Source organism: Apis mellifera, linkage group LG4, assembly GCF_003254395.2.
Source record: "Apis mellifera strain DH4 linkage group LG4, Amel_HAv3.1, whole genome shotgun sequence".
In the NCBI taxonomy this organism is placed as follows: Eukaryota; Metazoa; Arthropoda; class Insecta; order Hymenoptera; family Apidae; genus Apis; species Apis mellifera.
This window is the reverse complement of record NC_037641.1, coordinates 3,775,669-3,802,187: the sequence shown is the minus strand read 5'-3', so window position 1 is coordinate 3,802,187 and position 26,519 is coordinate 3,775,669. Positions and strand designations below refer to the sequence as shown.

At 38.8% G+C, this 26,519-nt stretch overlaps 1 protein-coding gene and 2 long non-coding RNA genes across 4 annotated transcripts; all 3 read right to left on the bottom strand.

Annotated features, from left to right (window-relative positions):
* Positions 1-1,567: 1,567 nt before the first annotated feature.
* Positions 1,568-5,185, bottom strand: LOC727085 (zinc finger protein 558; the record flags this gene model as incomplete). The annotated part of the gene is made up of 5 exons (XM_016911588.2): positions 1,568-1,764; positions 1,864-2,214; positions 3,682-4,060; positions 4,213-4,294; positions 4,512-5,185. Coding segments are annotated over 5 exons (1,503 nt in total), but the record flags the coding sequence as incomplete, so codon positions are not given.
* Positions 5,186-12,782: 7,597 nt separating this feature from the next.
* On the bottom strand, positions 12,783-18,698 carry LOC102654720. Its single transcript, XR_408001.3, has 3 exons — positions 17,214-18,698; positions 17,038-17,135; positions 12,783-16,520 (listed from the first exon to the last, which is right to left on the bottom strand). It is a non-coding gene; the product is annotated as an uncharacterized LOC102654720 (long non-coding RNA).
* Positions 18,699-18,715: 17 nt separating this feature from the next.
* On the bottom strand, positions 18,716-25,809 carry LOC102654688. Of its 2 annotated transcripts, none has more exons than XR_003304506.1 (4): positions 22,247-25,809; positions 19,755-19,956; positions 19,513-19,679; positions 18,716-19,281 (listed from the first exon to the last, which is right to left on the bottom strand). It is a non-coding gene; the product is annotated as an uncharacterized LOC102654688 (long non-coding RNA). The 2 variants fall into 2 exon arrangements; XR_003304507.1 differs by having other exon boundaries at positions 22,258-25,809.
* Positions 25,810-26,519: the final 710 nt, after the last annotated feature.

Here is a 26,519-nt window from a genome sequence, read left to right as displayed (position 1 = left end):
AAAGGGCGGTTCTTCTCGGATTACCGTATGCGAGCCCCCGCTGTGTCCACGCACCTTAAACTACCATTCTCACGTGCGGCGACACAAGCGGGGCCCACGTGCTCGAGATACAGTTGAGAGCCGACCGACGACTAAGCGGATTTCCATCGGGAACAAATTATATGATATAATGCGCCCGAGGATTCGTCTCTCGATCAATCGAGATCAATCTCCTTCGCGTTGATTTATTTATTCATTATTCATATTGCTTTAAATTTTAATTTGGATTCTTTTTAGTGTTTGTTCCCTTGAAGTACAGTTTTTAAAGTTCCAAATAGAATTTTTCGTTTCGAGAATATTACTCCGATGGATCGAGTATAAATAAATAATTTATTTTTGTACGTGATGCCGTTCTTCTTTCTTCTTTTCTTTTTTAGATAAGATATTCCTATCTAAGAGAAATTTAGATAAGACGCTCAGTCTGATAAAAGTTTCATTAGAATAAGAATTTATTTGTTGCATCATTGTATCTTGAATTCTTATTCTATTGAAATTTTTTCGTTTCATTTTGCACTGATGATCATTGATCAACGATTATTTTTCGAGGATAAATTATTTCGATATACTTGTCTAAAAAAGAAAGGAAATAAATTAGAATACGATCTTTATATAACTTTCTTTCGTGTAAGAAGAATTGATAAATCATTACTGGAAATAACTCGTTTAAAATCTTATTTAAAAATAATCTTGAATATCTTTGTTCTCTTGTAATCGTTGCTCAATGATCGAATCCATCGTTAGAATCGCAAGAAAATGTCGAAATCATCAAAGAATCCTTTCGAAAATAAGCAACGAAACTATATTATCCATTATATAGGTTCGATCAAACAATCAAACCCTCTCTCATCTCGATCGAATTCGATCACGTTTTATACACAAGCGATGCACTATGATTACAGCTTGATGACGAATCAAGGCAAGCTTCTTGCAAGCTTCGAGGTATGCCGCGTTCAAAGGCGATCCGATTCGAATTAATTCGGCCATTCATTCCGCGGCAGCGTGGTTATTAAGCTTGATTCTTTATTAAATCTGTACATTGGGCATGCAAACACGATCCAAAGATCCAAAATACGATGATCCATACGATTAAAGATAGAATTGGATCATTCGATTTAGGAATATTTTCTTACGAGAAGAAAAATTCCATTCGACTCGAAAATACTAATTTAATTCGCGTTGCAAATATAAAAAAAGTTACGTTTTCTTTTTGCAAAATTTAATTGATCCAATCCCAATTGGATGATTAAAATTTCGTTCGAATCTTTATATTCTGTGTATTTGAAATTTGCCTCGAACTCGCTCGCATTTTAAAAAACGAGAAGAAAAAGAAAACATTGAAATCGCAAGGATCGGTTTCAAATCGTGATATCAAATTGCGTATATCGTTTAAAGTATCGTTGAATCGTTCATTGAACACGCATGAGATTTAATTAAACCGATGATTTTCATTTTACATATTTACTTATATATCATCGAATTCTTTTCTCAATCCTCTCCTTATTTATAAATCAATCAAATCTCGAGCTTTTTGTATTTTATATTGTACAAATCGAACGTTACAAAACGAACAATCTATATACACAGGCGCACGCTTTCCGTTTCCTCTTTCAACGTGTCGAAAGTAACGAACTGATCCATCCGCCATCGATCGATTTCCTTTTTCTCTTCTTCTTCTCTTTATCACGGGCGAGATTCGACGTCGATTCCCTCACAGTTGGATAAAACCTGTAACATGTTTCTTGCGTTATTTATTCGCGAATGTGAAAACGAAGAATACCGATTATACGCCGAGTAATGTTGTTGTACAGAAACTGTATCACCGACTCTTTGTACTTGAATCGAACGAGATGTTGGTCGATTTTGGATGGAAGAAGACGATCTGGGTGATGGAGTCGGCGAACGATCTGTCGATCCTCGTCTTGGATGGGTTCCCGCATTTGTGCGCCTTCAATTGGTAACGTTCGCCATATTGGCGACCGCAGAAATCGCACTTGTACGGTTTTTCCCCGATGTGGCCGTAAATGTGCTTGGCCAGCTTCGTTTTCACGCTGAATCGTGACTTGCACAGGTCACACTCGAATCGTTTCACACCTGTGTGACGATATCTGTGCACCTTCAGGCCCCACGACCTCCTGTAACATTTACCGCAGTCCTCGCATTTATACGGCCTCACTCCTGTAACAGAAAGAAAGAAGAACAAAGAAGAAACACGGCTCTTCTTATTTTTGATTTTTCAATTTAAAAAAAACGGGTAAAATTTTTACATCCATCCTCTCCTATTTATTATTCTTGTTAAGAAGATCTTTTTAAGAAGAAGATTTCAAAAAACGCGTCGTTATTCATCTTTTCAATTTTCCACTCTTAAGAATAAGAAAAGGAAGAATCTGCGAATCTGAAAAAGATGGCTGAAAGGGAAATGAAGAGAGACGGACGGGAAGATAATGGTGAATATTCTCACAGATTATTAGGCGAAAGGAAGGGAAACGGGAAACGTCTGGAGGCGTTGGGTAAAACTGTTTGCTCCGCACGAAGCGACTTCCTCCGAGGCGGTTTTTACCTCCTCATATAAAATTCGAGGCCGGTATTGAGACATAAAAATGGCGAGATAAGCGTGTCAGCCGTTCACGCGACTCTGTTACACCCGTTAACCGAGGGAGGGCCGGTATTAATTAGAAAATCAAGGATTATACGCGCAGACTATGGGTCTTACACGCCTGCCAATTAACCCCTTCTCGTCACGGCGGGGGTTTCATGGTGTTCCGCGATCCACGATAGACGTGTGTTTAAACGGCGATAACGTTTCGGTTGTAAACGCTCGGATATTATGGGTCTGAAGGGAAGCTAAGGTCGTTTAAAGGAACGAACGTGTTGGTTGTTTTATTTAATTATTCCATTCCGCCTTTTTTCCCCCTTTTTTTTCTTTTCTTTTCTTTCCTCCTTTTTCCTTTGCCTTTCTTTCCTTTTTTCCTTTCCTTTTTTCCCCTTTTTCTTTCTTTTTTTTTTTTTTTTATTTCACGTTTACAAGCATGGACACGTGAAACGGTGGTGAATTAAGAAAATTTTACTGCAGGTTTCCGGGTGTAAAACGTGGTGTGTTATAACTAATTTCGTTCAGGTACTGACTTTTCACGTAAGTCATATCTATTACGTTTCACGTATATATATACTTATTTATTTCACGGGTATTTATCAAAAACTTCAAGAGGTTATGATTGAAATCTTGAAATTTTATGAAAGAAAGAATCAACGTTCGCCAGTCGAAAAATCAATCATCGGTATTTTCGTTCGGAGATAAAACTTTTAAGTAAAAGTATCGAAATGAAAATTTATAAGTTTCTTTTTTTTTTTTCGAATCTCCATCTCCAAAATCAAATTTCAAACAATCTCTAGTTTCTCCTTTGACACGCGAGCCTCTCTCTACGATAATCCAAAAAGATCCATTGCTCATCCCTTTCCTAAATGAATCTGCAAATATTTTTTTCGCTGTCCCATCAATCGTAATCTCTTCTTAAATATATCAGCTACATACGTCGAGCAAAATATTATAAATGGAGTAGCTGGAAATTTTCTCATTATAAAAAAATATCACTTAAAGAAAGAAGATGATGTTTCGAAATATGAAAAACGGGAAGAAAATCTCACCGTAATGGGACAGAATGTGATGTTTGAGAGCGCCCTTCAAATGGAACCGGTGCTTGCATATATCGCACTCGAACCTTCTCACCCCTGTGTGCGTCAACTTGTGGGTCTTCAACACGGAAGATCTCTTGAACTTGGCTGGGCAGAGGTCGCACTCGAACGGCGAGTCGGCTGTGTGAACGATCATGTGCGCCCTGAGGCTGCTCGGCCTGAGGAATCTCTTCTTGCAGATCGAGCACTCGAACGGCTTCACGTTCGTGTGCATCAGCTTGTGATCGCGCAACGACTGCCGGTGGAGCAGCTTCTTCTTGCAGACACCGCACTCGAACGGCCTTCGGCTCGAGTGCACCTCGGCCTGGTGCATCCTCAACTGGTCCCTCTGCTGGAATTCGAGCCGGCCGGTAATTGATTACGGAATAGAGAGAACCGGTGTCTTGATCTTGTTTCCGTTTCTTCCATAATTTTTTTTTCTTTTCCTCTTTTCTTTTCGATCGTTATCGGTCGCGCGAAAGATATAAGGAAAGAATGAAATACCTGAAATCGAAGGCTGCAGTGCCTGCATATGAACGCTTTGAACGTCTCGTGAAGACGAAGGTGGTCCTTGAGCGCAGACGACCTTGGGACAAAATATCATAATTGGCTCGATTATTGTGCAATTTTGCAAAAAATTGGAGATATCGAATTAACATTGATCGAAACAATGACAGATTATTAATATTCGGATAATCTTGGAAAATAATAATAATAATACTTATGAATAATGCTTAGAGATTAATTAATAAAAAAAAGAAAAAGGAAGAGAGGAAAAGTTTTTTCTGTAAAAAAAAAAATACCGTGAAAATTGCTTCCTGCAGATACCGCACTGGAACAATTTTCCATGGCTGTGCCCCACCATGTGCGTCTTGAACTCCGCCTCGTCGGGGAACTCGATCCTGCACACGCTGCAGATCAATCGTTTCCCGGTAGTCAACGCCTCTATGTACTCCTCGAAATCCACATATTCGTCCAGATTCACCTCCTTCTTGATCGGGGGGCAACCCCTCCCCTTCTGCCCCCTCTTGTGCCTCTTCCTCCTCGCCTCGTTCTCGTAAGCATCGTCAATGTCGAGCTCGTCGTTAGCCGAGAAATTCTCGATCTCGTCCAGCACCTCGGTCTTGATTTTCACCTTGATGAACCACGAGATGAGGTGAAGGGAGAGAGAGGGAAAAGAGAAGAATGAATCGGTTATGATTTTCGGATTATGATTCCTCCCTGGACGCGAGATTTCGCGAAGGGCGTGGCCTGTCTCGTCTCTCTCGACATATATCGCGGGACATTGGATAATTTCGCGGCCTTCTTCCGCGATGAAATGAGCGTCAGTCTGATGTACTGGCGGCTCGGTCTTAAAATTACGTAAAACGAAACGAAACGAAAGAAAGAAAGGGAAGAAAAGAGAGAGAAAAATTGAGGAGGGAGGGTAAAAGGGGAAAAACGTTGCGTCGTATACTTGTTGTTTGGAAATGTTGGAAATGTACAAGTTTTATATAATCGATTATGCAATTCGCAGATTTTACGATATGTATATGTATAACTGGAGGATCGAAGAATCGAGTTTACGGGCTAACAAGTTATTTCAACTTGTACGTGAAAGCCTGGAATTATTTTTTTTCTCTTTTTTTTTTTTGAGAAAAATTATCTTACCGTGAATATTGTTTTGTGCAATATTGCAATTGTGTTATTTAAAATGTTTCGTTAAGATATATGAAATTAGAATTATTTAATAAATTAAAATAATAAAAATATTAATAACGAATGAATATCGTTATATAATTGAAGTTGGCTGATAATTTGAATAATAATTTATCGATTATTTTACTGTAAAAAATTGCGAATTATAACGAATTATACTTCAACGTGGAATTCGATTCATTGATGCATCTCCAAAAAAGATTATGATCATAAACAAAATATATTAATTAAATTTGTAACAACGAACAGATCGATATATAATAATATTATTTTCAAAGACGTAATTTTATACATTTATATTTTTATAGAGACAATCAAAAATCGTAAATCGATTCATAAAAGTGGGGGGAGAAAAAAAAAAAACTTTCTCCCTACTGCGAAAGAAAAATAATTATAATGAAACTATAATTTCTAACGATGTACAAATATTTTTTCTTTTTATACAAGATTGCACAAGCATCATAGCCTCACCCTACGTAAGTGATTTAAACGATATATCATAACCTTATCAGAGGCTCGTTTCACGCCGATAGTAACCTACTTCTTTGCATCGCACGCAACGTTTCTCCGTCCCTATTATCTTCACCTCTTCGTCCACCCGAGTTTCCTTGATATCATTGTCGTTATTACGATCATTGCCTCCCCCCGTTCTATCCTCCTCGTTGTTTTCTGACATTCCGTGTCCACGATCGAAGTAAATGGAAACAGAGAATGCGAGAAAGGAGGAGCAAGAGAAGGAGGGCATCGAGAAACAAGGGAGCAACGAAATGTTAAATGACTTTCTACCGATTATCGAGTGCTATTTGAGAATAGAAACTCTGGAAAAATTAATTTCGAAAATTTTTCGAAATGTGTTCGAAAACAATTATTGTCGAACTTCTCGTTTCAGATCCAGGAGAATCTCGACGATATTTATATCTCCTCAAGATCAAGATAGAGATTGCGAAGATCGAGAATAAAAATTATTCAACGTTTGTGATAAAAATAATCATTTGAAAACTTATCGTTAGAATAGAGAGAGATATAGTTTATTGCGTTGCATGATATTTTTTTATTTCTAAATAATATAAAGAAAGAAAGAAATAAATAAAGGGGAAATAAACAAGGAATGAAAAATCATCGTGTACGGTTTATCTTTGATCGCTTATGCAAACACAGGCGTGGCTATCTTTCAAGGTAACTCTGCGTCTCCATTGGATTAGTAGAGTTAAATGAATAATACGATCCCGTTCTGTGATTTCACATCGAATGCAATTGAGTAATTTGATTAGAGCTAGGGAAATTATTTATTAACGCGTAATGCATATGCATCACTCGTTTCAAATACACGGTTCGGTGAACAATAATAATAATATCATTGATTTCACGCGTGCATTTAGATTTAGATCTCTAAATAATTTTTAGAAGGGAGAAGGGGGGAATTAAATTTCCTATATAAGGAAAGATCTCGAATTTTGTAATTTAAATCGATTGTATCTTACAATTTCTCCTCGACTCGATTCAAAATCTTTAAATTCATGTTACGTGCAAATTCTATAATCAATGTTTTGTTTTTTTTAATTAATTTTGTTTTTTCTTAATTAATCGTCGTAGATTCTAAAATATTTCCGATATCCTTCAATTACGAGATCGATGATGGCGCTTTATGGCGGAATCTCCAGAAAGGCAGAATAAAATGAGACGTAACGCAAAACCGAGGAAGTTTAAGCTGGTACAAGTAATTAAAGTGCAATCGTGGTAATTCTCGTGGTGTATTAATCAGAGCGCTAAGGAGGATTCGTAGACACAGAAGAAAATTATTAAATCGTACGATTGTGCGTACGTGTTGGTTCCAGCCAAAAGTGTGCAACTGCTCGCTCGTCTGTAAATTCATAAATAATTATCTCGATATTCGTGAAACGATCTAGACTATTGTAAGACGAGCGGTTGCTAATTAATTAGAATATGAAACGAAGTGGAAGTGGGGTTCGCGAGTTAGCGAGCTCTCGAGAAAGAAGGTTCTCCCGATGCCTCCTTCTCGATATTTATTAAAAATGTACACACACCTTGTTGAAAAAAAAATCAAAAGAAAAGAAGCAGAGATTGTATATATGAATTATTGGACGGATTTATCGAAACAAAGTTTTTAAAACTTTACAAAGTTGTTGATAATAAAAGATAAGAAAAAAAGTATTGGTGTATATATATATTATAATGCATTTCTCCAATGATGGTGATTTTATCAATGATGCAATCTCCTCGAGCGAGTTTAAAAGCTTATCTAAAGTCTTTCCAAAGTCGATAATAACGATAAAGGAATTAAATTATAATTGGATCTAATGACTTGGTTCTTTTGAATTTTAATAAACTTGGTGTATAAACTTTGCAAATTGATTTTGATGAAATTTAATTTTAATTACAGGTATTTGTTTAATTCATTTTCCTCGTCTTGGGATAATGAGACGACGATCGATACCCTTCAGGAATTCCTCAACTCTTCGAGAATTCTTTCCAAGTAAGTAGAGAAATTGAAATTTCTGCGCACAAAACAAATGGTGGTGGTGAAAAATTCGAATTTTGTGGAAGAAATCGCGATTCTCTCTTCCCTTTCCCAACATTATTCCACCATCGAGGCCAAGGGGACGAGAATTTCAGTGGAAACTCCTTAGCAGCGGTCAGACACGATTTCGTTTCGAATTTCCAAATACCGCGAACTCGTTATTAAAGAAAGTGAGAGGAAACGAGGCTACGTATGCAAATAATTAATTAACGTGATATAAATTTTCCAAGAAAAATTTCAACATTTGCTCGAAACGTCAAGAGAAGCACGCGTGCGTTCTTTCTTTCAACCGCGATTCGATTCTTTTTCGGAGGATTGGAATTTTCGGAATGTCCAAATTGAAATTCTCGAGATACCGAAAATTCCGTCGAAAAAGTTGGATCGAAAGAAAGGGCGATATTTCAACGATATTAAAAAAGAAAATGGAATGTAATAATAAAGGTATCAAGTGAGAGATATATAAATTTGAAACGATGGATTCGATCCAAGTAGAGATATATATATATATATGTAAGAGTGCGTTGATTCTTTAAATAATAAATTAAAGCCAATTAAATAACTGATAAAAGAAAGATAGAGAAAGGAGGGAAAAGAAGGAAGGCACGAGGTTTGTGAGAAACATGTCTGAAATTCGTGTATATATGCAAATGTCATGTTTTCCTCGCGAAACGCTCATGCAATATTAAAAAGGAATCGGTTAATTGAGACTCCCGTGAGCTTCTTAATTAGGGAAATTCAGATTCCCAGCTTTTCGTTCCTTCCAGATTATTATTATCTATTTGCAAAATCTGATATGTTGCTTCCTCTTTTCATGGTGATAGGATACGTACTTTGATTTCACCTAAAAGAGAGAAAAAAAAAAAGAAGAAGAAGGAAAGAAAGAAAGAAAGAAAGAAACAGAATTCTATCCTATCATCGATAATTTCGAAAAAAAATTTATAATTTCCCTCTTTCTCTTTCCGCGAAGAAGATATTTCTCGAATATCTTATCGTTAAAAAAGATTGAAGATTTTGCGGTGTGAGAGGTGGGATCTTCAACAGTTTTTTTTTTTTTTTTGAGTTATTACGTGTAATATAATTAAAAAGAAATTCTTTTACATCACGTGGTGAAAGCTGAAAGGTGAAAATCCTCGATAAAAAGCAATTTACCTGGCAAAGACTTTGTTAAATAATCCGCTTTGAATAAAATAATAAAGATGCAAATCGAAACCTCCCATTCTCGAAGCGAATCGAAGTAATAAAATCCCGTCTTAGAAAAATTATCGATAAATTCAATATTAATTAATCAACCACCCGATCAATTAACCATCGATCGTCCTAAAAGAAACAAGAAACATTGAATACTTATTTAAAAAAAAAGAAACGAAGACAAATCTCCAATCGTTCCAATCTCTCACCCTCTCCTCTCTTCGATCCACCATCATCCCTCTTCCTTTCTTTCTTCCTTTCTTTCTCTCCCCATCTCGATCGCTCGAGAAAAAAGGAATCGATCGGGATCCATCGTGGCGAATAAATCCGCGAGGATCGCAGCGTGATGCATTCGATTTCATGGAATCGAGGCGACGGGCGGAGCCGAGCCGGGCCGAGCCGGGTTCCCGGGTCGCGCGCGCGCGCGCGCGCGTTTTGTGTGGGAAACTCGGCGGATGCATTATGTATTTATTGCTTTAACTTACTTAGTTGGGGAATTACTTTTGCCAGCGTAATGACTTTCAGCCACCGCGCTATCTTAGGAATGCAATAGGCCTGATTTATCGCTCGCCCGATGTTTTTCTCGGCCCAGTTTGTCGTTGCTTGCTGGTACTACCGTTGTACCACCTTGCCCCTCGCCCCTCCCCCCGACGAAGAGATCCTTTTCCCCTCCGGGAAAATTCCTCGATCGAAACTCCTCCCCCGGGGAAGATCGAGCCACTCTGTTCTTCCTCTCTCTCCTTCCCTAACTCGTTTCGTCACAAGCATGCAAATTCTCGTCTCGAGGAAAATTGTATATATACTTGTTGAATATAATAAAATCCAATATTCGTAACCGGAATTTAGGAAAAGAATATAGGAAGATGAGGAAGATAGAAATAATCTGCTGAAGAAAATGGAATAATAATAATTATAAGAGAATGAGAATTGTTTTAAATACATATCTCATCTTCTCCAAGACTAAGCATCTGTTCTGAGGGAAAAGTTTATATCCGTTATAACCGGCCCACGAAACGTAATCGGGGAAATTGGATATATATATATATATATATATATATATATATATATATATATATATATATATATATATATATATTATATATATATAGGATGGATATCTGATGGATTAATGAACTAATTATTGCGAGGATACGATCGGTCGATGGTCTGGAGGTGTTCTTTCAGCGAGACGACGGCCGTGGAACACGGGCCAGTGAATCGCGCTCACGAGGAATCGCACATATTTTTTCCCTCCTTTTTCATGCAATAATTTCGCTAATTGCCTACCGAGATAGACCGAGGCGGATGAGCATGTGAGTACGCAATAAATATTCCTTGATTAATTAACGATGCCAGATGCGCGCCGCGCTCGGTTTCAGATTGGTGGAACATTCGGCGGAGGGGGGAGGGAGGGGGGAGAGGGACGGTTAAGGAGGGGGGAGGGAGAGGGATCGCAGGAGGAGGAGAGATAGGGGGGGGATTGAAAACCGGGGTGTTGTTGCGTTGTTGGGAGTTGCGTTTTAATTGGACGGATCGCAATATAGTTTCTCGGTTTTACACTTCGGACAGTTTTGTAGGCACGCGTCTTTATCTAACCTCGATTATCTTGCTGTTAATATCTGGAACGATAATTTGTCGGGAATATTTATCCCTTCCTGCCTGTCTGATTGTTCTCAATGGAAAAAACTCTTCTATGCCGAGAAATGCGGCATATATATATGTATATACGGATTTATGTAACGAGTTAATACGCGGAATTTTTTACCTTTTTATTCATGCACATTCATATGCATATTAGGAGGAAAGGAAAAAGAAGGGAAAAAAAAAAGAAAAAAGGAGAATTCTTTCCTCTTAATCTCGCTTCCTACGTTGAAATCACTTATGGCTACAAATCTTCAGGGCTGTTTAACGATTAAAATTGAAAAGGGGGATATTGCAATTCCTGTTTCCTCATGTGAAATGTTATATATATATTTTTTTTCTTCTTCCTCGAATATCGCGTCACGCAATGAGCGAAACATTGACAATTCTATCGATGTAGATTAGTGTATTAATGTTACATTTGCACGTATAATCTTACAATATCGTTATATTATACGTGATATTAGGCGTTAATTAAAAAAAAGATATGTAAAAAAATCACTCGGGTATTTCGGTTTTATTGCTAAAACATTTATAAATACGATTAAATAAATGGATTATTTGAATAAAGGCGCGTCTTATTCGTCTTGCATTTTGTAAATCTTCGTTTAAATTTAATAAGTGCGATCTACAATTTATGATAATATCTTAATATACTCGTGTGGAAAATGGAAGGCTCTCCTAGAGTCAGTTTTCAGTGATTCTAAAAAAAAAATCTGTCGATCTTGAATCTTGAAAAAAAAGAAAAGAATTTAAAAACAAGATTCAAAGGAAAAATCATTGGCGGATAGAAAAAACGTTTCCTTCTTCTTTTTCTTCTTCTTCTTTTCACTCACTCGGATATTTTTCTTGGCCTCGAAGAAAATTTTCTATGATAATGGAATTCTAATTTTTCTTTCTTCTTCTTCTTTTTTCTTTTTTTTCTTCGATTCCACGGAACACGTGCACATTTTTCAATTCCCTTATTCAACGATAAGTATATAATACGCGCACAATGTTTATTCCTCGAACGATTCAATTCGAAACGATTCCTCGAATTAGATAAGAGGCAATAAATCGACTCCCTCTGCGTGGAAAATAAAAAAAAAAAATTCTTAAATCGAGAATTGGAATATCAGAAGAGAGAGAAACTACGGTTTGAAAGAGAGAGAGAGATAAAGAGAAAGAGAAAAAAATTCACGTTATCAAGTTTTCAAGTGGAGGAGGATGAGAATTATATGAGTAGAGGACACAGAGTTTGAATATCATATTCATATCTTATACACAAAGATAGAAATGTTTTACAAAAGGAAAAAAATTCACGTTATCAATTTTTCAAGTGAGCATACACAGTTTGAATATCATATTCATATCTGCGCAATATGTACGATTATACGCAAAGATAGATCAATTTTTACGATTGAAACGGATTATCAAGCAACGCCTTGAAGTTGTTATCGTTGAATTTATTTCATTCTCGATCACGAACAGTTTATTTATTTATTTATTTTTCTTTTCTTTTTTTTTTTTGCAAATCGTAAATATTCATTAACTTCACAAGTTTCTAGAAAAAGGAACTCTTTTAATTGGAATTAATTTCGTACTAATATATAAAGTTCAATGATTATATTATATCGGATATTGCGTTTCTTTTTATTGAAGTGTTTTCCTTATCTTTTATTTTTTATTTATTATTTTATTAGATTAATCATGTTGCATGTATATATATATATATATATATATATATATATATATATATATATAAAATTTATTTATCTTTTATATATAAAATACAACTTTCGTAATTTAATCACATCCATATCTAAGTACTTTCTAAAAATCAAAAGTTAATTATTAAAGTACGATTCGTTGAATCCTCCATCTATTACTACATATTAAAACAAAATAATCGATTTTCACGATTCTTTATAAAATTTAATATAAATTATGACCGATTATATTAACTTAAAATGATTAATAAATCCATATTTAAACACATGAAAATATTTACAACGATATGATTAATAATCAAGTTTCACGCTCAAAGAAAAAGAAGAAGAAGAAAGATAAAAGAAACTATCGAATAATGTTAAAAAAATTCTCCAACAAAAAGAGCCCCCTTCAGCGTGAACCCTCTCGGTTTCTACGAAAAGAAAAACGACGCATGTCGATGCAGATTGATACAGAATTTCCCTGGCGGCGCCGATAAATCAGCAACTAACGACAATGGGAGCCGAGAAAACTGTTCCACGACCGCCATGACAGCCTGTGTCATTACTGCGTTACTTATAAGCTCGTTCGCGGCCACGTATGCCGCATACGAATGAGAACGACCGCGTCGTTCTTCACCGTGCCGTACGATTGCAAAACCTGGTCTAGCTTCGAGAAAAAGAAGAAAAGAAGAAAAAAGAGGGAGGGGAGGGGAGGAGGGAAGAAGCTGATATGCGACTGTGCCACGGGTGGTGGTGGCGTGCAGCGCGACTATTAATTCCGCGCATTAGCATGCGCGTTGAATATCGATCGGTATCGATCGATCGATTCATGATCGAGCTACGTGGAAACCGTCTCTAGTTTCTTCTGCCCCCGTCATTCGATTCGCCTCTTCCTGCGCCTGTTTCTTACCTGACAACCTCTCCCGGTTTAATTGTTGCTCGAAAGGTGGAATTTATCGATTTCCAAGTGGATCGATGGAATCGTCATTCCTTTTCTTTATTTCATTTATCGATACTTTTAATATTCGCTCGTTTTAATAAAAGTATTCTTCTTCGAATTTCTTGAGATTTAGCGAGTCAAAGAATTATATTCTGAAGTTCTGTCTTATATATAAAGTTGAAGGATCGAGTAATGATGATTAATAATCACAGATTCGGAGGAAAAGTGGATTTCTGACGAAGGAAAAGCCAGATACTTCACTTGCAACGCGAGATTAATTAAAACCACCGAGAATTTCCCCAATTTTTCCGATCGAGGAACGTAAGAAAAGCATAATCCATTGCGCATAATCCAAGGAAAAAAGTATCCCATAAATAATCCCGGCCTCGAAATCCGTTTGACGGATCCATCGATCCATCCGGCCAAGAAGTTTTTCCCTCGGCCAGGATGGCGTCGGTGTCACCAACGTCATTCGACGATTCCTCAACGACGCTACATGGACGTCCAACAGTGGTGGTTGTGCGGTGGTGGCTTCGTGTAGTATATCTGTCGAGCCAGTGGTGGCAGCCAGTCGGACAGGTTATGGGGCTCCCTTCGACGTCCGGCAAACACGTCGTTTCTTAAGCGAGCAGAAAACCAAGAGCCGGCAAACCCATCCGTAACCTCCCTTCCTTCTTCCAAAGGGGTTGAAGCTCTGCCAGAAAGAAGAGGGGAAGAGAAGGAGGGCTCGATTAAATCGGGCTACGTACCACTGTTTCCTGTATGAAACGCGATTTTTTACTTTTTGGTTGTTCCGGGGAATTATGAGTTATCGTGGTTATGGTATACAAGGCGTTTTCGCCTTGGAAAAATTAGGTGAACGGGATACGGGTTTCTTGTTGCGAACCAGTCAGTTTTCGACCGTGGAACGTGTACGGATTTCTTACCGGAAACACGAGAGACAAGAAGAGATTGTGTTTTTTAAAAGAGGAAGGATTTTCTACGTGATTGGTATGTAAAGGGTTTAAATGAATGTGCATATTCGTTTTCAACAAATGGAATTAATATTCGTAATCAATAAGCTTTCTAAGGAAATATGAATGTACGAAATTTCTGAATATAACTCTTTCTTTCATCCTGAACGATTCTCTTAACACTATGACATGTTTGTATTTACATGGAATAAGAAGAGGATGGGATAGAGAGAATATGATTGGATTATAAAATAAATTGAATCATAAATTTAATCGAGTGAGAATATTTTGAGAAAAAGGAGATTTCTCTGTTTATAGAAGAAGAAACGATAAAATACTTTTGTAAAACGAACTTGGAAACTAATTCTTGACACTTTGTATACGTGTTTACATTCTGAAGATTATCCAGAAGATTAGCAGAAAGGAGAAGCGAGATTCGAGAAAATATCTCGCAAGAGGTCTTTCCGGCAAATGGGAATGAAATTAAAGTGTAACGAGCCGTGACGAGAAATTGGTTAAAATTTTCAAAGGTAGAAAGTGGATAATAATCACTGGATATATTAACTCTATCGAATTTATACTTTTGCCACTTTTTTCCAACTCGTTTCCAACAAAGGCATTAAATATAATAATTTTAATGAGAGTGACGATCACTTTGAGCCAGAATATTCTTCCACCCTCGCGAGAACGTACGTAAAGAAAGAATCGCTGGATAAGAAAACCCCGATGAAGGGTTTATCTTAATCCACGGTTCACCGAGCAGACGAGACCGCCGCCCCTTCGATCGCCACCCACACACCCCTTTGCACACATAACCGATCACACTTGGCTTGTTTTACTACCCACTTTTTACCTGCTGAAAAACCATTGACTAACTAGAACTCGGACATCTGTGCCTTTATCGTTCTCTTGAATACGGTTTATCTCACGGAATTGATCCCTCCTTCTTAGAAAAAGATGATCAATGCCTTAAAAATTGCCTCTCTCGCGTCAAACGAAGATTATTCCATTTTACTCGAAAACTTATTTATTTATTTTCGATCGAGGAAACACGAATTAAAATATAATAATCTTAATCACTCTCTCTACAATTCCTACAAATTCCTACGATCTTACTTGTACAAAAAACGATCTCCTCCTCCTCCCAAGATTTCTGCCTCGCGAAACAATAACCGTACCAGAGTTCCTCCCTCCCTCCTCGTCCATTGTTGCGTTTAAAATCGTGACAGGAGAGGGATCTCGGCTAAAAACTTGCAAGTGGACGACGCGCGCCGTGGACCAAAACGAGCTCCGAAAAAAAAAAGGGACGGAGAGGAAGGGAGGAGAGGAAAAAAAACAATGGAAATGGAAGAAGGAAGAAGTATTATCGAGGATATATAGAATTATCGGCTTTCCAGGCGAGACGAGGCTCTCTGGGAAAGAAGAGGAATCGAAATCGGGAAGGAGGAGAGAGGAGGGGGAAGGGAGGAATTAAATAAAACATGAGTCGGCGTTGGGAAAAGTTTTGCGGTGGGCTTGCTTACCGGTTAATAGAGGCCGAGGGCCGAAAAGGGTATGAAAGAAGGTTCGAGGCGGGAGGGAGAGGGGATGGGCAAACACCTGTAACACCGTGTTGTTCATGGCCTCACGTGCCCGGGCGTGGCCGTGACGAAGGTGGCGATGATCGCGCAAAAAGCAGTCGCTGCAAAAAGCCGATCAGCTCGTGCTTCGATCGAAAACTTGGAATATTCCGTTGGAACGGAAGCGGCGGGGGTGGGGGGGACCCAGGGGGCTCGGAGTTCTTCGGCTTCGCCTTGCTTTAGTAAGAGTTACGTAAGGATAGGAATGGAGATTCGTCGAGTCGATCTTTCGTTATTGTTCCTCTGAATCCCTGTCATCCTCTCGAAACGAGGGGCGAGAAGGAATCTCGATTCCGAGATAATAGTAAAATCTTGCTTTTGCAAACTCTCAACTGTTTGATAGATCAGCGTGATTGAGCTGGATTCATCGATGCTGACTATTTATCTCGCGATCCCGATTCTAAACTCTGAGGAGATCAGTGACGGCTTTCCGCCTTCTTGTTTCAGCCGTGAGAGCAGCCAAGGTGGAATCGCTCTAAATTGGAGTCCTTTTGTCGTTTCGAGATCGATTCCAAACGTTGTTGGTTACGCTCCCCGTGACACCTGAAAAGGAAATTGTCGTTTATTGATTTTCTGATTCGTGAAATTGCGAGCAATGGAAAAAAATCGAGTGAGAGATCGTTGGAATTTAGAATTGTTGGAGTGGATTGAAATGTACGCGTAATTAAGAGAAGTTTCTTTTAAAGATTTGGAAAATATTTACCACCACTGTCTTGACTTTATCTTCACGATTTTCTAATCTTTCTACCAAATAACGTGGATGGAGCAATATTTATATACTCATTTAACTATATATAATCGCAAATAAAATTAATATTGGAAGAAAGATATATAACGTATTCGTAATTTATTATATTTTATTATACTTGCATAAAAAGTTCGAGGCCTAAATAAGTTGAGGAGAAAAGGACAAACGAGATACCGTTCCATCAAGAATGAGATTCAAGAATGAGATTGCGCCTTTCAGTACTCATTACAATTATGAAACGATGAATCAAACAATGAATAATGCAAGGAATTAGCAGGTGCATTCGCGTGACAAATATTTATCGCTATTTACCTTCTCAACCAAGATGGTGGACATCTCCCACACGATAATTCTCTAAGTTTCCTTTCTTTTCTTACTTCCAAAGTTCATGTTTCCTTCGTGGCAAAGACCTGAAACGAATTGTTACGCTTCAGAGATGAAAGTTTCGTATACAATTAATTAAATTTTATTTTTAATTTTAACTTTACCTCCGAATCTTCGTTCGAATTCGTTCACGACGAGCTCGATAATCGTTCTTGCAAAAGTGGAAAGAGTTTTAAATTACAAAGAGCTTTGGTCGTCCAATACTTACATATTGCCATCGAGGGTGTTTAACTAATCAAAAAGCACGTCACGGGGACGTGAGCTGTGCGTCGAACCGACCTCGAGCAAACAAACGGAAGCGGAACACGCGTCACCGTGGCCGAAATGTTGGCAGAGATGTTTGCACAGTTAGCTAATGTAATATCGTTTATCCATCGAGTATCGAATGTTGCTGACAAAAGGAAATTCCGGAGGAATACTTAAACGATCATCCAGGGGAGGATAGTTGCAACTCTTTCTTACTCGATTAACAATTCCTACGAATATCTTTTCCTAAATAATACAAGAGAAAATATACGTTCATCATCGAGTCAAGAAAACATCTTATTATTGCAAAATAATTCCTCGAAAGATTCGACGTTGCAAATTTTTGAAAGAATAGATTCTTTTTTCAAAATTAGATGCATCTCTCGTAAGTAAAACTCGGCAAATATATTATTCACCTATTTAACAAAAACATGATTATAATTTTAGGTCGATTTGTTCCATGAAGTAAAATTTAAATATGTTGCAGAACGTTGATTGTACAAAGGTAGCATAATAAATTGTCTTAACTGTCTCTAAATTATAAAATAAATTTAAATTTTTAAAATTCTAAAATTTAGTTATATAAGAATTTTATTTAATTTATAAATTAAATGGAACTCCTCGATATTTATCCACATATTCCATCTCGAAGCATTAGATTCTTTTCTTTTTTTTTATAATATTCGAAAGATAAGTAAAACAATTCGATCATTCCTTCTAAACATCCCTCTTCAATACTCCAAATTCGTGAGAAATTTTTACTTTCGATTCGACAGAGTTAAATGATGATCCTTGGAGCATTAAACCAGGAGATCGTCCAATTTACGAACGAATAAGTTTCCTATTAATCAACGGGGGCGCTAATTGACTTATCAGGCATCTAGCAGATGCAATACACCCGCGGTGCAATACACGCTGGGAGGAATATCAAGCGGGATAAGAGCCGATACAAAGGTGGATCGGGTTGATAATAAATACGGGGAAGGCGCGAGGGCATAAATCGGTTTCCTATTAGCCGTGTAAGCCCGGCCGCGAGCGTATATTTCACCGATTTCAACGGGGGATGCAACTTGCTTATAGTTTAAGCGAGCGAAACGAAAACCAGTTCTCTTCAGTTAAATATCGCGCCGCGTTTTTCAGAATAATATTACGAAATATCCATAGAATATCCTCTTCGAGGAGGATTACATTGACCATGTCAAAATTCAGACATTTTCTTACTTGAAATGAAAAGATATTCGAGGATTTGATTCGAGTCTTTCGTTTCGAGAATAAATAAAGAGTTTATAATTGTTATATTATATTATATATTATATTATACTTTTCAAGTAAGGAAATAAAGAAAAGGAACATATTTGAATCTAGATATAAGAAAATATAAGTAATTTGGAGAATGAGAATCGAATGGAAAAATAAAGTAAGAATTTATTTCGATAACCTGACGGAAATAAATTGTTCTAGAATTAAATAATATAAACAAAAGCCACGAGAAACGAATATTTAAAATTTCTTGAAATGCATGAAACCTTTCTTTAATAAATTTGGGATGAATATTCGATATACTGATTGTCGAAAATGATGTATGTGCGTAATATTTTTCTCTCTCCCTCTCTCTTTCCCTTGGTTAATAACTCTTCCTCTTCTATCCGTTTCGTTATGAAATTTTTTACTCGTAATGATGCTTCCTCGAATTCTCGTTTCTTCCATCCGTTTATTCCGCTCGTCATTGACTTCCGGTTGCAGTTAAATTTTCATGATGTCATAATCCGGGACAATCGATGGCAATTTGCGTGATCGTCGAAAGATTTTACGCGAGTAAGTTAAGATTTAGACATTGTTCTCTGTAATTTTGACTGGGAGCCGAAAGATGATGATGTTTCTTAACAATTTTACGATCCACCGTTATCCATAGTGACAATTCTGAAACTAAATTGTTTTCATATTAGCCTCTTCCTTTTGAACGAAGATAAACGATAAATATAAAGTTTGCCTGGTGCCTTCAGATCTTCCTTCTTCCTCTATGAAATTACCTGAAAGAAAAGACGTTTATTAGCATCGTGATCGATATACAAGTAAAAAAGCACCTATCTGTAAATGCATCTTGAAAAATATTTTAAGAAATTAATAATTCCAACCTCAAGCTCGTTCTATCCTCACCTGAGATCCCAATCCTGAATCGAATGTCACAATGACGTGTTCTTCTCTATCACGTCTTCCCAAAATGGCCGTCGAATCTTTGAATCCATACTGATCGAAAATTAGATCTTTCCTCTTTCACGAGTCGTGGGAAGATTTCCTCCTTGTAACTGTACAACTGTGTAACCCTTCTTGGAAAAAAAAACGATGTTACACGGGTCAGAAACTGGTATTCCAAGATCAATATTCATCGAACTTCTTACCCTCGGTCATTACGATTTGTTTCCTCGCTCCCACTTATTTTCCGCGTTCCTCCTCCTCCTCTTCTTCCTTCTCTCGTCGATCTTCTTACCAGACGACATTCTTCGATTCGATCCATCGCGTACGATCCGATCCGTGGAACCAATGTTGGATGTTCCAATGAATAAATGCAGATGGATGCAGAGGATCGTTGCTTAGCTTTTCCTGTAACATCAGAGACACGTATGTTGTAGAGAAAAAAAAAGGATACATCGTTTGTATTGAATTATTAATTATCTAACTTAGGAAGATTTCTTTAGTATATCATGGATCGTGGAAAGTAATTCAATTAAATTCTATTTTACTCTCGTGTAAATTATTATTATTCACGTTGTTGTATGGAAAAAGTAGTTTCGAATTTTGGAACACGAGTTCAAAATTCGTTTGTTGGACGAAGAAATTTTGGGAGGTATGGTAATTAAACGCGAGGTGAAAGGAATCTCGTGCAGATCTCGATGTCCCTCGAGCTCGATAACAACAATGAACGAGGACGGCTAATTGATTTACAAGTCGCTCCACATTCTGCTTTATTATACTACCTGCACGCCTGCTCAATTGACCGTGACGAAATATTTTCCCTTAATTGAATAATCAACGGTTAATCAAAACGGTCGGCTCGATTAAGATAACGATCGGCCGGCCCACTTAGCGCGGCAAACGGGGCCGAATAGCAAGTAATTATTCACACAGCCATCTGAATAATTGCCGGGGAAAATTAAAACCGAGCACGGGCCAGTTGTTGCCTCTCGTGGCTTTATTAATAACGACACGTTTTCGACGCGGACTCCCCCTCCACTCCCCCCGAAGGAATGGAACGATGGCCAATTTACTCGTGCTTGTTTCACTTTGATGAGAAATCGGCGAAAAATTTTCACTTGCTTCACTTTCGCTATTTTTTTCATTGAAGAGAATTCGATGAGGATTCGCAAAAGAATAAGTATAAACTATATTTGTATTAATATCTAATTTTTAGGAATTAGAAATATTTAATATTGGAAAGATTTGAAAATTCCCTTCAAAGAGAGTAAAATTTTAAACCAACCCCTGTCCTTTAAAATATTTTCTATTATTTATATCGATTCTAGAATCCCTTTTCTTAAAAATAATCAATTTAGAAAAGCGAAGGTTTCGTTTCCCTGATGATTTTTTTTTTTTTTTAATAGAATGAAACGTGATAGTTGGTAAAATCGAGGAGAGGGGAGGGGAAATGGGTAGGAAAACGAGGTAGGTAGCGGAGGAGGAGGAGGATCGGGGCGGAATATTAACCAATTCCGTTCGATTAAAACAACAAAGTCGGGAGAACGGCAAGAAGTCTGGGACCGTCCCGGCAGACTTGTTCACGTGGAGGGAACTCGTGCTTGCTTCGTCACCCTCGAAGCCACAATTTCTTCACACTAATTACCGATCCGTCCCGCCCACCTGACAAGCGAGAATGTGTGAAAGACACGGAGAACCCGACCCATCCACGAACAAGCTCTCCTTCGATCGAGCAACAATATTGTTCGCCGATTATTCCATAATTCTCCACGTATTTCGAAAATGGAAGAATTCTTTCGAATAATTAAATTGGTATTAAACCAAAAAATTTTTAACACCTTTAATCAAGTATCTCAACCTTCTCAAAAGGATATTTCACAGATAGTTGATCTGATAACACTTGATTTCGATGAAGAAAAAAATAAAAGATTTAAAAATCACTTTTCTCTAATCTGATACAGAAAAATTGATATTAATTTCTCAAAAAAAAAAAAATCAATTCAGACTTTAATTCGATAGCGTGTTTTAACTTGTCGATTCTCAAGAGCCGAATTCCGAGAGCTCGAGAGATAGGATCGAGATAGAGTGATCGATTTACGTGAATAATGAGACGGGGAGAGAAGCCACTCCTCCCCCTCCGATAAATTTAACGCGTTACGGAACCGCGACCGGTGCTCTCTCGCCGTGGAACAGGAGTGTTCCACGTCGTTAGACGCCGAGGTTACGTCCTGGGCCCCGTACAGACCCATGGTGGTCCCCCTCGACCAGGTGGCCGGCCCCCACCGATGCCAACTAATTAAATCATGAAAAAGGCGGTGAACGTGCGTCCTACAGTTTTTACGAAATTAATAAACCGGAACCACCAGTGGTTCTCAAGGTCTCCTCTCGTTACCAACGAGGGAGACCTGTAACGAGGATGTTGATTTAATAGAGATATTGAAAAAAAATATACATATATATGTATCTTTCTATTTTCGTTCGAAAAAAGGGAAGAGAATAATCGGCGAAAGCTTGTAGAATTAATACTTGAATACTGTGCTCGATAGACCAAAGTTATTTTCTATCGAGGATGTTAAAGCGAGGATAGTTTTTTCAAGTTGTATTATATCGAGGGATATAAATTGGCCGGATGGGGGGCGAGGTTGAGGTTGATTTTAAACATTGTTACAGAGGCGTGATAAATATGTTTAACACCTACTTTTGATTTACCTCGGCATGACGAGGTAGGATACGAAAGGATACGATTTCTTCGTTGCAAAAAAGCACCGATTTCTTCCACCATCCGATCGTTTGCATCCGCACGGGGAGAACACCCTTTTTGCCCGTATCTCTTCTTCTCGCGCCGCGACCAATCGATAAAGAATTAATCGAGGTGACCATGCTTCCCTCCTCGCTTTCTTGCGCGAAACCATCTTTGCTTTTCGACCATCTTCCGATAACTTGGCTGAGATCATTGGAATCTCGATCCTCCTCGTCTGCGAAAAACATCTATAACAATCGACGCTCGATTAATTTTTCAATCTTTTTTTCTTTTTTCTCCTTTATAAATATTGTTTTCGAGAAAAAGTAATTAAACGAAGAAAAGAACAAGAATCCAATCGACACTCTCTTCGGAAATAATATTCAAAAAATAATTCAATATTCCAAAAAGAAAAAAGAAGAAGAAATTTACCAAGAAACAGCAAATCGAAACACCCGTAAAAATCCTAGAGAGAGAGCTCGTAACACGACCAACCGTTTCTCCAAAAACATTCTCCATCCAACTACACCCCCGCAACCGGAGCGGAAAGGAGGGGAAAGATGATCGGCGAGGGTTGAAACGAGTTTATCCTCCGCCATCCACGAGTTGTCGAACGCGCGATGGGAATAAAATGTGAAACTGTAAATTGTGCGTGGGAAAAATCGGTCCCTGGACGGTCGTGGCGGTCGACCATGCTTCGTGGAGAAAAAGCTGGAACCCCCTCCCCGACATCCCATCATCCCTGCCCATCGCGAGGGTTGATCCTTGAGGATACGAAAGGAGGGAAGATCGTTCGGGGAGAGGGAAAGGGGGACGATTTAAATGCGCGTTCGAAGGAGGCCTCGAAGGAGCTGGAAATTTGTTACGTTGTATGTCGAACGATCACTCCCCAGCGAATATGAAGAAAGATTTCTTCTTCGGTTCGAGGGGGGTGGCTGCTTGGTTCCTCTCCTGACAGTGGAAGGTCGCCGAGGGTTGGTCGGCCGTTTCGCAGTGGAAGAGGAAGCTGGAAGAGGAGGAGGGGGATGGTGAACACGGTGCCAGGAATATAAAGCGAGGGATGAAAGAGACGGCGGCCACATATGCGACTCGTAAAAGCTCTTCTGAAAAGCTGCATCCTCCCTGGAACTTCGGCCTCCCTTACATTTCAACGATGGTACCGGGATATCGCGACAACGATATGTTTCTATGTCGAGAGAATCTGAAGAAATTCTCCTTCCTTTTTTTTTGTATTCTCTCAATCCGAATCATCCACCTTTGAAACGATATAATTCGAAATATTTCATAGTTATTCTCGAGTAATAACTTATTCAAGTGGGATGATAATTAAATAAATAAATAAGGATCAACGATTCCTTCGTTGACTTTTGAAATTTACTTTTATTTCTCGTCTCATCTTATATATAAAAATTAACGTGCGTCGCAATTTTCCGATCCTTCCAAGCCTGTTTCTCCTTTCTTCTCTTATCGATACACAATCATAATCGAGGTGCACGTTAAAGGAGAGAGAGAGAGAGGCAGAATCCGCGGCGACATCGGGTTTCTATGGAAACGTACAAAAGGCACGTTCAACCCCGGGGTAGGAGGGGAGGATCTAGCGATATCGGCGAATATTAAGAAATAGCTCTCGACCGGCATTTCCGTACATTTGCGGGCAGAGAACGAGCCATTCGTCCGCCGGCCAGAACGAGGTGCTGTCTATGCATGGCACGCCGGCACCCACCCATCCAACCGCCCCATAAATAATATCTCTTCCCTCCTCCCTCCTCTTCTCCGTTTCGTTCCCTCTCGCGAGCTTTCGAACATCTCTGTCTCTCTTTCCATACGTGCCCCATCACAAGAACACGTAATTCTAAGGTAAAGGTCTTTGGAAAATAGAGATCTCTTAATTTCCTCTAATTTTTAATCGATTGAGAGATCGAGTAATTCAAATATTTTAATAGGTTAGGTTAGACAAGAGATATAAATGTTATTCCGTAATTAACAAGTGTAAGATTATCAGATAGACGGGACGAAGCCGTGAAAAATTTGTTTAATCACCTGTGCAATGGGAGGAAACAGTTAACGATCTTTACTGAATCGGGTAAAGATTGTTCGAAAAAAAAGAGAAAAGAAGAGAGAAAGAAAGGAAGGATCTCGCGTGATATATCATCGAACCAACGAATTTATCATCGAACCGCGACAAGCCGCGCTTGTTTTTTCGGGACAGACAATTCCTTGCGGAATTGTCGGCCGCTTAATCGTCCATTTCCACCTGTCAGTCCGCGCCGATGGACTCACAAAGAAGGGGGGGAGCCCCTCTCCTATCCCGAAAAAAGAGAAAGCCGCAAGAAGACGCGCAGACAGAAAAAGAAATTCGAGAAATCCGAGGCGGATTACCACTCCGGAGGCGCATACTACCGCCGCGGCAAATAAAAATCCGCTCGAATGGACGAACGCGGAAAAACAAGAGAGCGAGAGAGAGAGAGGGAGAAAGAGAGACTCGTCATAGAGGCGGGGAATTACCGGAAGATGTTGCTCGTGGATGAGGGTGAGGCTGACAATAAGAGTTCCAAGAGTCATTGCACCCTGCATACACGCGTAACATTCTTCGAAAAACAATATAATATTTCTTTTCAAAATTTTCCAATCTCTCTCTCATTATACATACTTTTTAACCTTTGCCAACAGACTCAATCTCAAATTGGTCAAAAAAGAAATAAGAAACATATTATTTACTTTACTTAAAGTGAGGCGAAGATGGATATATTTTTTTTAGCAGAGAAAAAAAAGAGAGCTCGGAATTCTAACCGAATTAATCGTACGAGCGAAACAACTCTGCGAGACAAGGAAAGAGGGGAGAGAGGAAAAAATCTGAAGGAGGGTGAAGAAATTCGAACATGGTCGATTGTCTGGAAGGGGTGGTTACGCTCCCGCGAGGCGCGACAGGGCGCCTTTTCCCTCGCAGCGACTAAACGTCGACGTTTTCTCCCCGCCATTATTTCTTTTCCTTTCCTTTCTTTTCTTCCCCCTCCCCCATCCTTCTCCTATTCCACGTTTCTCCCTCCCCTTCCTCGTGGAAATCCCTCGCGGCGCTCACTCAATCATACGCTATTTGTGTCGTACGCGGCACAAGAGTAACCCGTGGCAAGAAAAGCGACCAAGCTTGGTCCACGACGGGCCAAGAAACGCTCACCCCTTCCTGCTCCTCCTGTCCTGTCACTCTTCCTCCCCCCTCCCCCCATTCCCTAATCGCTGTTTTGCCGAGACTCGCGTCCGCAAATCTTGCCACCATTCCCCGATTTTTCCCTCGCGTAACGCGATTCCGATCCCAACCCGATTCCCGGTTAAATATTTACTGTCCGCTTGGCCTGATTAATGATACGTTTCTTGCATCCTGCTGGTCTTAATGTTAGGAAACGCGTTGGGGAGGAGAGAGAAGGATTGTATAATTTTCTCGTCGTCGTTTATATATATATATATCTTTCTACTTTTATTTTATTTTTATTACAAATCGGCGCGAGCATAAATCTTTGCTTCGCAACCTGGATGAAGTGTCTCAAATATATATATATATATATATCTGAAGAAGTTGTAACAAAGAAATTCTATTCCAAGTAAAAAGTGCTACTATTTCATTTTATATCGTTCTTTGATATCGTTATCAGATTACAAGGATCAAACAGTGAGTTGAATATCGAATCGAATTTCGAGAAGAGATTCGAAAAAAACAAGAGTGCATTAAACCGTTGGAAACGAGGGTATTATTTCTAGGTAATTTTAAGTAAACGTCACCCGAGGGAACTGATGCGTCGCGCGATTCGCTTTTTTCTTATCCCCGGCTGGGGTAAACGAAATCATCGAACGAGGGGGGAGGGGATCTCTCGATCAACGTAACCTCTCCCTAATCTCGCCCCATCCTCGTTCTCCGCTCCGAGAACGAGAGGAGGAAACGAAGGCACGAAGGTTTATCCGACTGGCGTTTCCGGCGGCGTATATCGGCCTCTTATATCGTATCGATATGACGGCCCTGAGGGTCGGTCGAAGTAAAATCATTAGTAATGCGATTGTGCCGCCCTCCGGCCACCATTTCCCCTCCCCTTGAACAAACTGTGTTTCCAACTGTGTCTTATATGCGGGTCTTTGCAAAATTCGAGGGGGATGATCTCGGAAAAGTATTCTCGTTACGATATGTAAATTTCCCTATTTTTCAGTGGAACTTTTTTGTTTTCAGGACAATTGCATTTTTGGA